This window comes from Helicoverpa armigera, chromosome 18 (genome assembly GCF_030705265.1).
Source record: "Helicoverpa armigera isolate CAAS_96S chromosome 18, ASM3070526v1, whole genome shotgun sequence".
In the NCBI taxonomy this organism is placed as follows: Eukaryota; Metazoa; Arthropoda; class Insecta; order Lepidoptera; family Noctuidae; genus Helicoverpa; species Helicoverpa armigera.
The window spans coordinates 1948712-1966127 of NC_087137.1; the positions used below are offsets into that span (position 1 = coordinate 1948712).

A 17416-nucleotide genomic window follows, 5' to 3' on the forward strand; every position below is an offset into this window, starting at 1 on the left:
GTATTAGAAAAATAAAAAAGGTTATTCTTATTATAACCTTGAACATTAATAGGAAACTTTAATGCATATCTATACAGCACATATACTTTTTAATTTATTATTATAATTTTGAACTTGAAAAACTTGAATGCTTATCTACATAATTTTTCCGCATGATCTTATTTGTAAATAGGAATGAAAAAATCAGTCACGAAAGAAATCCTAGTGTTTTTTTCTCTTCCTAGCTAGCTTTTTAGGTAAATCGAAAATATAGCATAAGGAATTTTGCGTATACCTAAGTAACTCCGCATAGGTATCTCAAAACAAAAATATTCGCAAGTACTAAAGTTATCTCTATTTCCGCAGAACGGAAATGTTGATCATCACATCTAAAGGGCTGCCCAAGATCCAGTACTCGACGCCGGACGGTGACATCAGCTTCGGACCTGTCTTCAACGCCACCTTCCTCAAGGATGTGCTTGACTTGCAGAACAAAATATTAGGTAAATTGAATACCCAAATACCCTCCCCCCCAAACTGTTGTTTGTTGCTCAGTCTAAGCTCGTATATGTGTCAAATGTGCCACTGTGATGAATAAACTACACGGCATAGCTCAAACTGATCCACATTCATCATTTGTTCCCAAGAATTCATCTGTCTTACTTACGTTCCGGACTTTTCAGACTGTCAAATTAATATTTTTTTATCAGATGACCCCCTCTCGTGTCAGACTTTTACTGACTAACAGCCATTTTTCTGGAGCCTTTTATGTACCAGGGCTGCGATAACTCTTTCAACCATCCGGGAACTGCCAATGCCTAAGTTCACAATTTTTTCAAAGTTTTTAAGTCGATTGCTTTTTCGTGGTTTTTAATAATAAAATAATATTGCAGCTCTAGGCAACAAGACAGGTATCCAGGACATCTGCTACGCGCCGCTAACGTCGTCGTTCAGCGGGCCCGTCACGCCCAACGACTGCGTCGTGCAGTCCGTGTGGGGCTGGTGGCAGAACAACATCGAGAACTTCGAGTTTCAAGAGGAGGATAACGCCTATCTCGATACTATACTCAAGTGCTCCAGGTAAGCTTAATATTAGTATATATTAATAGTATGTCTCTACCAGACCACGGGACTATAGAGTGCCGGATTTTTAGGAAGCGAAGGTGGGGCCGAAGCCACTCGCTTAATATTAATATTATTAGCTGTGGAACAGGACAGGTTTCCAGGACATGTGCTCCGATTTTCATTCAGGCAAAAAAATTACAATTCTTGAGATGGTCATCTTGTGTTGCATAACAGGATTTCGAAGTCTGCGTCCTTGTTTATAAATGCCTCGGTTTTTCAAGACATAGTTGTTATAATGAGTGTTGATAAACCTCATCTGTTAAATACACATAAAAAATATTATATGTCACAAATATTAGTCTGTAAATGGACCTCACACTATTTTGTAACCTTATAATTATAGTTAAAATCTAATGTATTTTTTTCCCACATATTTTTCTCTAATATTTGCTAACTTAAACCCTTTCTTTCCAGCAACCCGTTCCAGCTAGAATGTCTAGGCTCTTACCGCGGACCGGTCCTCCCAGCTGTAGCCCTCGGCGGCTTCTTAGCTCCCGGCGAGGCGCTGAGCGACCGCTCCCGCTTCCACGAGGCCTCCGCACTTATTATCACTCTGTTGGTCAATAATAAACATGATAAGGAACTGGTGAGTTTCATGTTTTTTTTTTTGTTAATATTTGGGTAGAGATAGTTTTGTTTGGTAGCTGTTCCCCGCAGATTTATATCCTGAGGGATCCGAAAGTAGAATTGTGTACAATCAGTGTACATCTACCAGTCAGTGGGTCCTTCTGCCTTTCCATAGCTATAAATAACTCTTTAATAATATACAACTTCAGTCAATTGGCAAACACAAAGTTATGATGATCAGTTTTCCACAGCGACTATTTCCTTGTAGCAGCTGTCTGCATATCGGTTAGATAATGAACTCCTGTATCAAAATTGCAACTTATTATAATATAGCTTTATAATAACTAAACACTGTTGCAGGAGGGGCTCCAATGTCAGCGACTTTATCGATTGGTGGCTTTTTACTTCTGGTATTCTTTACCGGATCCCATTTCCCAAAAAATAAAACCGTTTAATTATTATATGTGCCATTATCATTTTATTCTTTTTTTTTTATGACTTCTGCGAGCCTCTTTTGTTCAGTTCTTTTAGTTTTTTTACATGCCTGGTTTTTTACTCTATGGTGGCCACGTTACGACACTAAAATTGCATGAAAAGATCCTTTATTTTCTCATTGAATAAGTGTCATATATATATATATATACGGGCCCTAACTTTCTATCTCTTCCAATTTTCCGTACATTTTATTTTAGTACAGATTCTACAGCATAGAGGAATCTGTACACAACTCTTCTTCTCAACATTATACTAAAACAAATCTTCGATTTTCAGTTGAAACCGGCTCTAGAATGGGAGAAAGAATTCATAGCTTTCATGAAGAATTACACGGAAACACAAATGCCTTCTTACATGGACATAGCTTATACCTCAGAGCGGTCCATAGAAGATGAATTGGATAGAGAGTCCCAGTCAGACATATCGACTATTCTGGTGTCTTACTTCATTATGTTCGCGTATATTGCGATCTCTTTGGGCAGATTCACTGGATTCTCAAGGCTGTTGATTGATAGTAAAGTTACTTTGGGTCTTGGAGGTAAGTTTAATTTTGTGTTATATATATGTATGTTTAGAGAAGACATTTTTTTAATATTATCTTTGCAATAGTAACAAATCTAGTACAAACAAATTTTGACTTCAGACATACAGATCAACATATTTTTCTGTGATAAATAACTTTTATTTTCTTAATAAATCACCGAGATCAAGCAAAGATATTTAATCTACTTATACATTTACTATTAATACTTCTTCTGAACATAAAAACTAAAGCCTTAAATACCCAACAGCATATTAATCTACTCGCATTAATTCCAGGTGTATGCATAGTACTAGCTTCAGTAGTATGTTCGGTGGGCATGTTCGGCTACGCGGGAGTACCGGCCACTCTCATCATCATAGAAGTGATCCCCTTCCTGGTGCTGGCTGTGGGAGTGGACAATATCTTCATATTGGTGCAGACCAACCAGAGAGAGGGGAGACGACCTAATGAGTCCGTTGCTGAACATATTGGGAGGACGTGAGTTTTATTTGTGTATATATTTGAGTATGTATTTACTTTATACTGGTAGGTCAGAACAGTATGTAAATAGATTTCTTACTTAATGGGCATTATGGGCACAGTGGCCAGGGTGATCAATAAGGGTTTCAGGGCTCAAAGATACAAAAATGTTGTAGATTTTTTTCTTTTTGAATTCACCATACTGTTTTGCTCTTCAGGACAGTCTCTATGATGTGTGAGAATATATAGCAGTAGCTATACATAATGGTGCATTGACTGATGTCTCTTATCAACCCATATGTTCAATCCATTATGTTACTTAGTTACGAGTTCCTCATTTTTCACTCCCAAGCGTTCATAATTTACTATAATCTGAGTTAGAAAACATTATAATAAAGCTATATATTTCTTTACTTCCAGTCTCGGCCAAGTAGGACCATCAATGTTCTTAACATCAGCATCAGAATCTGTCTGTTTCTTCCTGGGCGCCCTGTCGGACATGCCGGCGGTGCGAGCCTTCGCGCTGTACGCGGGCGCCGCGCTGCTGGTGGACTTCCTGCTGCAGGTCACGTGCTTCGTGGCACTGCTGGCTATCGACACGCAGAGGCAGAATGCTAACAGGTTACTATACTATTTATTTATTTATGAGAGGTAGCTTCATAGCTGATAGTAATGAAAGACATGAAATCATTATACCAAACATTACACCAATTATGAAGTTCACAGATATAACAAATTATAATGTATGTATGTAAGAAAACAAATGTAATCATTGATGTTTTAAAATGGTTACAATATTTTTGTGACCGTATTTTGCTACAAATTCTGGAAAATACCCCGCTGCCTTGAGTGGACGCACAGAGCGGGTTATCCGTCATCGAGCACGCTTATTTGTGTGGATGGATTATGTGAAAGTCGATATGGTTAGACAGAATGTTACTTGCGAGATGACGGCAGATAGAAGAGTATGGAAGGAAAAACATGCTGCGCCGACCCCAAATATTTTTTTTATCCTTAACTATTAGGATGATGATGATATTATTTAATTCCCCAGATTCGACGTGCTGTGCTGTGTCCGCGGCACGAAAGCTTCAGGCGGAGACACGGGCGGTGAAGGCGCTCTGTACAACGTGTTCAAACAACTTTATGTGCCGTTCCTCATGAAGCGCGAGGTCCGCGCCACTGTCATGATCGTCTTCTTCGCCTGGCTCTGCTCTTCTGTTGCTGTAAGTATTGCAGTTTATCAACAACTGTGGATTGCAATAACCAATCCTCGAATTTTGATATTAGATTTCATAAATTATGTAAATATTCAATCTCTAATTTAAAAAACGAAGGACACGAAGCAAAAATAAACCTGAATTAAGCAATAGTTCAACTGAAATAGTTTTGAACAATAATGTGTTTTTTTAAAGGATGACAAGGTGTGTTTTTATTCGAATTCAGATCAGTGTTATGACCGACTATTTGTCCCCAGAATCACGTTCGTTCTGAAAACTCATTTTGTCCTCTTCACCTCCTTTCCAATAATCTAACCAAAACATTTTATATTTCAGGTGGCACCTCACATAGAAATCGGTCTCGACCAAGAACTCTCAATGCCTCAAGACAGTTTCCAGACGAAATACTTCCAATATCTAAACCGTTACCTGAACATTGGTCCGCCAGTGTACTTCGTGGTGACTGAAGGACTGAACTATTCTGATATGGACACACAGAATATGATATGCGGGACGAGGTTCTGTAGACCTGATAGTTTGTCTATGCAGTTGTATGCTGGTAAGTATTTTGGAAGATTTTTTTGCCTTTGGTTCATGTAAAGGAAGGGTGCAAAGAATAAAAACTTTGCTGTTAATGTTTTGTTGAAAAAGATACATTTTGTAAACACTACGCCTGCAAAAAGCAAGAAGGTTCTGCGCAATGTTTGACTGCCGTGTTTTTATTATTTTCGTTACAATTTGTTATGCTTAAGGGTTAAGGGTTGCTAAAATTGTGTGTTTCACTTCTGCGTTTTGACTAAAGTCCCACTTTTTTTTTATCATTATCTTCGTCATATCAAATTCTCTGAGTGGAGACTATATTAATGTAAGTTTTCCGGAAAAAAATATTAAAAACATAACATTTATTTAAATTTTATTTCAGCATACCGCAATCCAAACGAGACGTACATAGCTCAGCCTCCGAACTCGTGGCTGGACGACTACTTCGACTGGTCGGCGTTACCCAACTGCTGCAAGTACTTCCCCTCCAACTCCAGCTTCTGTCCTAATGATCGTGAGTAATGTTATTTTTTTTTATTTTTAGTTAGTCTATAACTGAGCTGAGAGTCTTATTGTTTGTATAACGTGGAGAAAAAGATGTGTAGTAGATGCTACCTATACTATGAATGGGAAGCAAGAATGACTTGATAGTCATTCCTTCAGAAAGAAATATATGTACATAAAATGTGTTAATCTGCTTATTAAATACAGTTTCATGCTGAAAGAAAGTGCTAGCACAGGAACATTACACTCTTTGATAGACTAATCAATCACGGATGACGGATGAATCAACGATTCGGATGATCAAACTTTACTTAGAATATTTTATTTGTTTATCCTTCCCAGTATGAGAAGAGGCCTGTGCCTTGCAATGAGCCAAAAGTGCTGATAAACTAAACTTTAAAATCTGTTTCCCAGGTGGAGCCCCCTGCAAGGCGTGCGGCATAGCGCTGGAAGGCGCCGAGCAGCGCCCCAACAGCACGGAGTTCGAGCGATACGTGCCCTTCTTCCTGCAGGACATACCCGACACCAGCGGCAGTGGATGTGTGAAGGGAGGTCATGCCGCCTACGGACAGGCTGTCAACTATAAGATGTTTAACAAGGTAAAACTTCATCTACATTGTATTCTACCATCTTACGTCTGCTTAAACCGCATCATCATCACCTACCAAGCCTTATTCCAACTGTGTTGAGGTTGCTTTCACTCTAACTGAAGTAGCTAATACCAGACTGCCTATATGCCCTCCTTAACCCTGTTCAGTCCTTGTCCTAAGCCTTGAACTACATCACATCATCGCACTTTATATAATTAAGAGGACGAATTGGAATTTTTGGCGCCAAGGATGTCAATTTTTCTCAGTAAATACAAAACGGATCAAAATACAACTTGGTTACCTGAAAGTTCATGATATAAACCTTATTTTGTTAGTTGTAGAAACATGATTAGGTAACTTTTATAACAGAGAAAAATATATCAAACATACCTCTTTTTAAAAAGAGATTCACATATTATGGGCAAACGGGACCCATTTAAGCCTCTTAACTTTTTTAGTAGTTGAGTATATACATACTCTTTAAAATTGTAGTAGGAATTTTTATTAAATTATCATTTCTAAATATTAAAATTACAAAACCATTTTGCCGCTTACGACTTTTACTTATAAGCTAGCGCGCGTATTGTTATCCTCGCCCCGCTCAGACGCTCCGACCCCTTTTGGCGCCTTAGATGCGCGTGCCGGTTATGGAATTATTGTTGACCACTTCCTCGCCTTAAGAGGAAAATTTTTGAGTGTATATGTATGTTTGTTACACCTGTACCTGTACAAATGGCTGAACAAATTCTGTTGCATTTTATCAGCAACATAGCTTAGGTGACAGAATAACAAATAGGCAACTTTTTATCCGTGTGCGGAAAGTAGTTCCCACGGGAAGTCCGCCGGCAGAAGCTAGTACACAAATTAAATATTGAATTTTGTTCCAGAGTCAAGCCCACGTCGGAGCGACATACTACCAAGGCTACCACACAGTACTGAAGACCAGTTTAGACTATTATTCCGCATTGAAAGGCGCTAGAGAAGTCGCTGCCAACTTAACAGAAACTTTAAACAGGAACTTAAAACACCAGTTGAATGGAACCACGATCAATGTGTTCCCGTATTCAGTGTTCTATGTGTTCTACGAACAGTATTTGACGATGTGGCCTGATACGCTGAAATCTATGGGAATATCGGTCCTGTCTATATTCTTGGTTACTTTCCTTTTGATGGGTTTCGATCTGTTTTCGGCTTTGGTGAGTATTATTATTCTATTGTCTACTTTTTTTTTGAACTTTGATAACAATGTTTTACCTTTTACCTGTTTCTGGCTTATATGCCGGTCAAAAATTCAGCTTAAATAATTAAGTAAACAAAATCGTATTTGTGTGAGCATTGAACATTATTTTGTAAAAGCAGTTTTTTCTTTATTTTAAATTCAAACCTGGTTTTTTAGTATAGTATTTTCCCCCTTTCTGTAATATTAAGATAATGAAATTAATGAACTGTTGATGTGTTTTAGGTGGTAGTGATTACAATCACTATGATCGTTGTGAATCTCGGCGGAGTGATGTACTGGTGGGGAATCAGCTTGAATGCAGTCTCATTGGTTAACTTGGTAAGTCAATGTGATTATAGTTTTGTTAAGGCATACATAGAAAAGTGTGTATAATGAAAGAAAACTGGTTAAGTATTTTATTGGAACATTTTGCCATTTAAGTTGATAGTTTATTATTGCCTTATAGAATTGAATGTGAAAATTCAACTATCTGTATGTAATTCTATACAAGTTCGATATTTTTGAAAAATACTATACAATGTTAGCGAATTTGCATTCTTTAAAAAAAAACCTTCTGGATATTCGTGCGTATTAAAAGTGCGCACTACTTTGTGCTATTTGTCCTAAAGGTCATCCGTGACCAAAACGGTGCGCTCGCTCCGTTCGTTTGAATTTATTTATTAGTACGACGAAAAATCATAGGACAATCAAAGATAAACATTAACGATAATGCCAATCCGCTGGCACTCTTAGATATTTGGCATCCGGGGCGGTGTGGGGTGATATGGCATTTCATTGGCATCCCTGGATGCTTGGTGCCTGGGGCGTCCTCTTTGTCGCCGTTTCTGAGCTGATTTTTTTCTTCCCCCCAGGTGATGGCGGTGGGCATCGCGGTGGAGTTCTGCTCGCACGTGGTGCACGCGTTCAGCGTGTCGGGCGGCGCGTCGCGCGTGGCTCGCGCGGCCGAGGCACTCACGCGCATGGGCTCCTCCGTGCTGTCCGGCATCACGCTCACCAAGTTCGGCGGCATCATCGTGCTGGGGACTGCTAAGAGTCAGATATTCCAGGTAACAACATACTTGTGTGTTTTATGATATTTTCTTAATGCTTTTTAGGGGTCTACAAATGGCAGATAAAGGAGAATAAACATTCGTGTAATTACTTTTTAGCTATTTCATTCTGAAATAACGATTTTTTTTAATTTAGTCTAGTTCCAACAATTTATTTACACCTTACGTACATGTAATTCCTTACAGGCTAACAGCTCGTGCCATCTATTAATAATAACGTCGTAGCCGCCTCTTAATTTTTTAATTTTATATCCGACTTGTATTAGCTAAACTTTCTTCCCAAAAATTTCCTTACATAAATACATGATTTGTATTTGTAAAAACGTTACAAAAACATATTTTCTTTCCAACATTACTTGTAAATCTATTTTAAATTCATCTTACTAACAAACCCTTTCAATATGCACTACACATATGCTCCACTATATTTCTTTAACTTACCTACAAATACTAAAACATCACAAATTGCAGGTGTTCTACTTCCGCATGTACCTCGGTATCGTGGTGCTGGGCGCCGCTCATGGACTCATCTTCTTACCCGTCATGCTCAGCTATATCGGTAAGTCATTAACTATGCAGTTTTGTATTATAAGTGATGAGGTTTCACACGTGTGTGCTTGTTAAATTTTATATGTTTTTGAAGTGTGCTTGCTGACAAATCTGACAATATTAGCAATATATATGATTATAGAACAAAAATTTCCTATTTTTTTTTGTGTAATATTAGGTAATATGTATTGATGATAAGTTAATTAGAGGTATAATGTTATAAAAATAGCATATCAAAAATCATATTGTTTTTGCACCCATCTCACTAGCACAAAATAAATAAATTTTGGTGGTTGGTCGTTTATGTAATAGAATAGTGTTTCATGATTTGTTTTTTCACCATCATATGTATTCGTAACATCAATTAATTAGAAGAATTGTTGGTCAGCAAGTCATTTATTTTACACAATTTATTCACCAATACAGCACGTGTGCAGCCTTGTCATGTCAATGTTTTTCACCCGCACACGAACCGTCAACGACATTTTATTTTTATTTTGTAATTTATTTATATCTATAAGTTTTACGGTCTTGCATGCAATGTCTTCGTTTTTGCACATTTTTATTTCAAACTCCGCTTGTATATTGGACCTTTTCAGACGATAGACGTATTGACATTTCTATAGCTTTGAAAAGACACGTGATTATTTGTTTATAATTATTTTTATTTTTTTTCGTTTATTTTCGCTTCTTGTTTAACTCATTAATGTAGGTAGTGCCTTACTAACCGGACGAGGTGTAGACATACGCTTGTGTGAGTAAAGTGTACACAAATATACAGTTGTTATGGATTATTTTATCCTTGAAAATTATAGTGGTTGCAACAAAATACAGGTGTTGTATGTGCTACGTTATGAACACTATGCAATAGCTGCTAATTTTATTTACAGCATGTTTATCAGAGTTCATTTGTTAACAATCCTATCTCATTTATTTTCGTTGTCTTTTCACCCTCTATCACAGGGTCGTTTGTGATTTATTCTCACAAAATTTGACGACAGCACTAAATTATTTAATTCAAATAAAGTTAATAAACTAAAACTCGCAATTTCGCTTCATCAACCATTCTACCAACACAGTTCATCGCACAAACAATTGCTGTACATAAGCACGTACCTAGTTGTAACACGCATGTACATACGACCCAGTACCGTCAGGCAGGTGATTTGAATCCTCGTTGCAGGGTCCCCGGTCAACAAGCAGAAGCTCGCCAACCAGCTGCTGCGAGGCAAAGACGTCGCCGTCGCAGAGACCTCCCTCACAAGAGTAAGAGATGAGAAGGGACACGCATACACCCAGTATAACTTTGAAACGCTTCCCGCGTGAACTTGCTTATAGCGAGAATGAACACGTACGTACCATAGTGGCATAGCGAATGGACCCTCTATAGTTCTAGATTCAGTAATGGTTTATATAGAACTCATTTTACATTATTGCTAATTGAAATACCAGTATGCAGAAGTCATATTTGACATCAAAATGTAGGTATTTCTATTAATAAATTTATTGAGCCTAATTTTTTTACAAAACCATACCATATCAGTTAATTTTAAAACCATCGTTCGCCATGCCTTCACATGAAAATTTTAAAACGATTACCATTGATTTGTTTAGTTCATTCTCGTTACAAGTTCCCGTACTAACGCATCGGTGTATTGTAAAGTGGGAAGGTGCTGCGACTAAGATGCGTCAGTAGACCCGTCATACAAGTAGCACAGGATAAGGTCCTTAGTATTATACCCTTACTACAAAACTTATATTTTTATGACTAAAAACAACCAAAACTTAGATTAATTCTAGAATAATTTTAAATTTAACGGCCACGCATATGATGCGTTCCAAATTTAAATTTCTTTTTTTTTTTAAGTTCAACCAAAGATTTCGGTCAATTAAGGTTGGTTAGCATAAAGTTTGGTTAGTTTTTAGTCATAGAAATATCGGCGCGGGAATATGGTTCTCTTCCCATTTATTGTTGAAAGCATTTATTGTATATGGCGGTGATTGGGATTTGAAACATTTATGTCTATCTCTTTTAGAATACACTTTTGTTACTAATATATAAATTAAGGAAGGATTTGGTAAACTGTTCAAATCCCAAACACTGTGGCAAGGGGTTGGTTTCTAACCAAAATGGTTTTGGGGACACCCTTTTTTATGTGTAAAAAATATCACGAATATAATATTTTGTATTGTAATCTGCATGTATCGATCGTTGTATTCCTAGTTGTGTACCGGTAGCGATCATTCCTATTGAGTTCGAATTTAAAATTTTATTTTTTTATTTATTGATGTATATCTATGTTTTGTGTCACTGCCTTCATTTTATTTTGCACACATTTTTGAAGTACTTACTTAAGATATCGTTCACCTTGCTAAATAGTTGATGCTTGAGAATTTAAACAATTCATAGACAATTCCGTCGATATAACATGATTCATGTTTCGACGGCACTTATTCTGCAGTACTTAAATATTGAACAAGGCAGTGTCGTAGCAAATATAATAACCATAAATAGAATTAATTATTATTTATTTAGTGACTATTGGCGTAACTGAACAACAGGGGCCCGATTCTCCTAAGTTAATAATGTCAAAATCGAATAGAAATCTAATCGCAATATGATCGCAATAGCAGTTTTAACCATATCGGGCATTCTGCTACTAATAAAAGACCAATCGTATTCGATTGACATTTGATTGGTGTGCGATTGGTCTGCTATTTTGGTAATTTTGGTCTATACGGAAGTTTGCTGTACAATCATTTTGCAATCGTAATTCATTTGCAAACAAAATGATTCATTATTGAATGACAGAAAAGGATAAACACGTTTATTTCAAAGAAAAAATAGCGGAATGCCACATACGCTTGAATCGTAATCGAGTCGGAATCGGATCTCAGTCGAATCGAGTCGAACGTGAATCGTATGCCGCTTAAGTAAAATTAGGAGAATCGCGCCCCAGAGGTCTAAATATTATAAAATTATCTCTTTTACATAGCTTTTGACACCAATTTTAATAATATAGGTAGGTTAAAATCGAATGATAACCGGCCTAGACTTTTCGTTACGCCTAGAAATGGCGCGGAATTATTCCATAAATGTGAAGTTTTTGATGAAAGAATATTTATTTGCACGCTTTATATGGTAGTGTTAGTGATAGACAGCCTGTATCTTAGTTAAGACTTTGTGTGAGAAATTGACATTTTCCTAAGAAAGATTGAGAGACGGATGTGAACATTGTGTGCAAAAGCTGGGTTTATTCAGTCTTAAAGAAATCGCCAAAATACTGCACCGTGGTGTGTGGTTTCTGTCAGTATTAACGTGTTTAGAGTCGAACTCCAGTGTCCTATTAATAGCTGTTATTATATTGCTTTGAAATACAATTTACCTTTACACACAATTTTGATAACAGGCATATTGATTCAATAGAAACTTTTTTGTAATAAAGTGATTAAATATCACTCTGCAACTCTATGGCAGTGTCAGTAGAGTGGAACTATTTAATTTGCGATTATGGACAATTTCTCCACATTACAACATAGGCTTTGCATAAACACAATGTATTGAGTTTTTACTATTTATTTTTCTCCTAAATTCTGACTAACAAAGGGATAAGTGAAAGCACTAATGGTAAAGCTGAAGCTTGGTGTTGGTCAACTCGCTCCTTCTGTAGTAGAAGCTTTAAATGCAAGGAGCTGTCTGTCTTTACAGGTACATCTGTAAAACGACAAGGAAATTAAGAACAAATTATATTTATTTTAGTCCAATGACTTGTTTTGTACAATCTGTATTATTATTTGTGATCCTTCAGAGATTTCGATTACTTTAAGCACCCCTCTAAGTTCCTACTAAAGATAAATGTTATAATTTAAACAAATATATTCCTTAGTGAATGCCAAATGCTGAATGAAATTGTTAAAGAAATTATCACAAACGATAGGAATCTCCTACTTAATGTTAGTACTTACTTAATTTAGAGGGAAATAGTTCTGTATTTAATTAGAGGCACCATATTGTCAGGCAGATTTTGTGATGATAAAAATAAATTATGCTTTTTTAATTATTTGTTTTTGTTTTATTTTTTAGTTGTAAAGCACCTATGCATGGTATGAGTGCACAGCTCAATGTTGCCAGGTATGCATTTCAGTTATGCATGAATACGTTGGTTCATACACAATGCTCATTTTAAGTGCAAATTGGGAAGTTAACCCTGGTGGGCATGTAGTAAATGAATAACACTTGCACTGCTAAAATTTAATAATAATTGAAACAAGTACATTTTGCACTTAAAGCGGGGCTTGTTACTCCATAACTCAGTATACCATCACATAAAAGCACTATAGAAGCAAAATGTAGGCAAATAATATATTTACGTTGATTTAAGAACGAAAGGTCCAATGTACAGCTGATACAAAATTTAATGACGAACTTTTTCCTTATGCCTAAGGAGCTACTGAGCCCAACACTGAACGTAAGAAATACATATTTATATAAGATGCACTATCACTTAGTTTGTTCCAACTAGAAACTGAATGAAGTGCACAAAAACTCAAGTATATTACGTACGGAAAATTTTATATTAGCACAATATAATAATAATTATAAATTGACAAAATAATTTTATTTTAACACATGTTGTCCTGTCGATTTTCCTTATACGTGTACCGTTTAATTCAGGATATAAAATTGATTCTGATATCTATTGATAACTTTATCATTGGTATTAATCATCACGTAATACCCAGTTAAAATTATCTGTTACACAATAATTTTATTGAATGAATAATTGCAAAATTGTGTCAGTATCCACAGTAGGCAACAAACTGAATTGTTTAGTTCTATGTAATAACACAAATTCACAATTATTCAAGTAGCTTTTTACTTTGAAAGCCACTTGAGCTCATTCACTTATCATTTCTAGAACATCATACACCTATGTTCGCTTTCTCAGAATTCAAACCAGAACTATCCAGTTTTTACTAGTTACGAAGCAAGCATGCATGACTGTAAACTGAAACTACTTATTTTTTTCTAATTGATCTACAGATTACATTATCTTATCTTCAGATCTGTCCGTCTATTCGTCCATGCTTGTTTTCCTCGTCTAATTAAAATCAATGTACCGCATGATAAATTGGCAATGTTTCACGTCATTACTGTTTTACAGAACTTTTGGCATGGATATTTGAGTGAAGTTTATGTAGGTACAGGGCCGTCTTAACCTTGTCTTGGGTCCCCACGCATTCACGTAAAGCTAGGGAAAAAATCAGGTTACTCTGTGAAAAGTAATCCCAAAAATTGTTGTCGTTTAAAAAATGAAGATTGCATTTCTATCTTGGGGCTATTGAAGCGGAACCCAGACAAGCTTATAAGGCGACCCTGTAGATAAACTAGGACTTTTCAGTCCTGAAGTTACATAATACCTTATTTACCAGGCATAACCCGGCGTCGGGGACGTTGGCGAGTGCAGCGGCGCGGCGCCACCTACGGCAGTCTAGACGACTCGCCGAGCGCCGTGCTGGCCTCGGGCAGCGGCACCGTCAACGGCCTCACCGATGAAATGTGAACTCAACTAGGGCCTAATCTTACCAATACTCGCTTAATAATATTACTGCTATTGTTTGTATATATAAGCTGCCTTTACAGCTGTTAAAATCAACAATTTGAACAGATAATAATAATAATGTAATTCGTTAACGGAATAGAAGTTTAACGGTGGGTTGAACCATTAATATTAACGATAAGCAAACTATAAACAGACTTCAGATCGCTGATTTAGCTATTGGCAATTTCAAGGCTGGTTATGGTTTGTTTATCGTTTGTATAAAATGGTGCAACCCGCCCTAAAAGTTTTTAATGCTATTGATCGTCCTGCGTTCGTTACAGGCCAAGTTTATAAAAGCGGAAAAGTAGTGTAAACATTTAGCTTACTTTGTGTAATATTAAATTGAAACCGAAAAAGATGTCACCATGTTGTAATAACATTTAGTAGTAATAGGATTTAGCGAGTAATGGTGCAAGTCGTTCTAAGATTTATGACAACACGGTAAGTTTATAGTTCCATAGATCTCCGGTATTACGCCTTGTTGCATAAATCTTATGCGTGTTCTAGTGAAGTTGGACAATGGACTCGATTAGTGAACTATGTAGCGAAATTATATTCTAAGTTAGATGTAAAATGACTGGATCTTTTCTGACGGAGTTTTATGAAGCATTTTCAACCTTATAATCTTCAGAATAAGGTTGTAAATGTTTCGTTAATTCTATGGACAAATCTCTCATGTTCGAGACAGCTGTTTGCTTGTGATATGTACTTTAGAAATAGGAATCTTTATTCTAAGTATTTAGTTTGTAACTTCATATATTATGGGAAGATAGGGAGGTTTTTAACCGTTTTATAAAAATATTTCAATGAAATCTTTATATCTAAAAGTAACCACTGTACCTAATACACTACATGTTATCATTTTTTATATTATATTATGTACTTATGATGATATGTTTATTTAGGAAAAAAGATAAAATATTACTATAATTTTAAATTCCCAACAATACAAACAGATATTTATTTAGAGGTTTAAGAAAAAAGTTTTTAATATTGTTTTGTATCATGCTTGTTCTTAGATGTTGTTATTTTGTTACGCATAATCTCCATGTATGATGAAATAACTTTAGCTCTGAACAGTCAAATATCTGAAAAGACTTCGTCCTGAAACATACAGGATTTGCTCTATCAGAACTGCTAGCAAACGGTATGTAACGGGACAGTGATGTTTTAAGTATTAATATAATTACACGAGTTTTTCTGTATAGTATAAAGTATCGATAGACCAAGGAATAGTCGAAAGTTAGTTCACTTCTGAGAAACAGAAGTCTATGATATTATTTTATGTTTCTCTTAGCAAAAGATATTATAGTTTAGCAAAGATGTATATGTATATATGGGAAACATAATTCTGGGTGATCTATATGCACCATTTTACGTGCACATCTCATAAAGACCTGTTTACACTGTAGTGCATTTAATATGCAACATTTTATAATTACAAGCACTGTTCTCGTGTGAAAGGGTTGCGTATCACTAGTGAATCGTAGAAATACTGATTATTAGGATATCTTGACAAAGTCAGATGTTTATATAAAATATATTTAATCTAGTGTAACGATGTAGAAATGAGTAAAATATGTAAACTCGAGTACCTATCCAAAGGTTAGTTAAAAATTATTATAAAAGCTTTCGATGTTTAGAAGTGTTTTATTGGTTAATAGATGTAAAGTTAGTGGTTTTCGGTAAAGGGGAGAGTTGGGTAATTTAAACTATACAAGACAAAGTCAATTTGTAATTGAGATATCTCATTGAGACTTATGAGGTATTCATAGAAGATTGTAATTGTAGGTTTTGAGTAAACTTGTCTAATCATGTCTTGACTGCTAGTGTAAGTTTAGCAAAGCTTTCTTTTGCCTGTGCCTTTGAGAGTCAATTTGACGCTAAAGCATTACGCTAAAATTGTTACTCGATCTTGAAAATTGTTTCGAAATTATTCATCTAAAAACGTGGATACAAATCTATCCTTTACTATGCAAATGAAATACTGCCATGCCTGCTAATATGAATAAAAGGTGTGACAATATGGAAATCAAGTAAAGTATTGCTCTATTAAAATTAATAAAATTGCTAAATATTGTAAAATGTAAAAATCTTTGCTAAAATGTTGGATTGCGCAAGCATAGTCTGCATTGGCGGTGTTGCCTGACGCAATTTAAAACGTTGGTGTGGCCAGGCATAAAAAATAAAATTATTGTTTTTTTTTTTTTATCACGTCACAGGTCGAGATAGTAAAAAATAGTAAATTCTTCATAATTGACTTTTGTACAATATTAACATAAAGATATCAGATAGAAGTACCATGTATAAACAAGTATGAATCTTCCTTTTTGTAGCTAAGCTGTAAACAGCCTAACTTAGGTCCTATAACATATTGTGTGTACAAAAGTTGTTATAACTCATAGAACTAAGTATTACACGTTTTGTTGATATTTACCTGTACCTCTGCAGAATCTATTTTTCGAACATTTTTGTATAGGTATAACTCTATCATCAAGCTTATTTTCTGATTTATTTGACGTAGGTTATCCCACTACTGGGCAAAACATAAGTGATTTTGTACATTTGATTTCTGTCTATATAAAGTACCAATAAAACATGTTGTATTGGAAGTTATGACATTTCAACTTGACTCCCATATCTTCAAGTTTTCACTTTTCTTTTTGATCTAATGTAAATTGTACTTACCCACTGATAAATAAATTGTATATAGAGGTAAATACCATATTGATGTCTATAAAAGTTTTAAATAGTGTAATTTGTACGTATTACTTGTCTAAAGTCTATGTTTCTCGAGATATTCGATGTATGTAAAATCTGTGTAATAGAATTTATAATAAAGGAGAAAACCAAATATTTTGTGGGTTTTTTATTTTCCACAACCATCCACTCCCAATTTATCAATATTTTTATATGAGGATCTACCTATTATAGGTACACGTAAAAGGATTC

The 17416-nt window shown here is 35.6% G+C and overlaps 1 protein-coding gene across 11 annotated transcripts in view; it reads left to right on the top strand.

Annotated features, from left to right (window-relative positions):
- LOC110373230 (NPC intracellular cholesterol transporter 1) overlaps window positions 1-17320 on the top strand; it is a 53398-nt gene extending 36078 nt beyond the window's left edge. For 3 of the 11 annotated variants that reach the window (XM_064039298.1, XM_064039308.1, XM_064039309.1), the window contains 16 exons: window positions 346-482; window positions 873-1059; window positions 1519-1690; window positions 2443-2704; window positions 2986-3187; window positions 3590-3790; window positions 4224-4395; window positions 4726-4948; window positions 5312-5443; window positions 5848-6032; window positions 6911-7219; window positions 7486-7581; window positions 8115-8309; window positions 8784-8871; window positions 10045-10127; window positions 13307-13493. In XM_064039298.1, the coding sequence (XP_063895368.1) occupies window positions 346-482; window positions 873-1059; window positions 1519-1690; window positions 2443-2704; window positions 2986-3187; window positions 3590-3790; window positions 4224-4395; window positions 4726-4948; window positions 5312-5443; window positions 5848-6032; window positions 6911-7219; window positions 7486-7581; window positions 8115-8309; window positions 8784-8871; window positions 10045-10127; window positions 13307-13384 (2722 nt within the window). In that variant the 3' untranslated portion in view covers window positions 13385-13493. Of the gene's footprint in view, window positions 1-345; window positions 483-872; window positions 1060-1518; window positions 1691-2442; window positions 2705-2985; window positions 3188-3589; window positions 3791-4223; window positions 4396-4725; window positions 4949-5311; window positions 5444-5847; window positions 6033-6910; window positions 7220-7485; window positions 7582-8114; window positions 8310-8783; window positions 8872-10044; window positions 12923-12945; window positions 12994-13306; window positions 13495-14294 lie in introns of those variants that run through there. The other 8 variants (XM_064039304.1, XM_064039307.1, XM_064039306.1 and 5 more) reach the window with 8 other exon arrangements.
- Window positions 17321-17416: the final 96 nt, after the last annotated feature.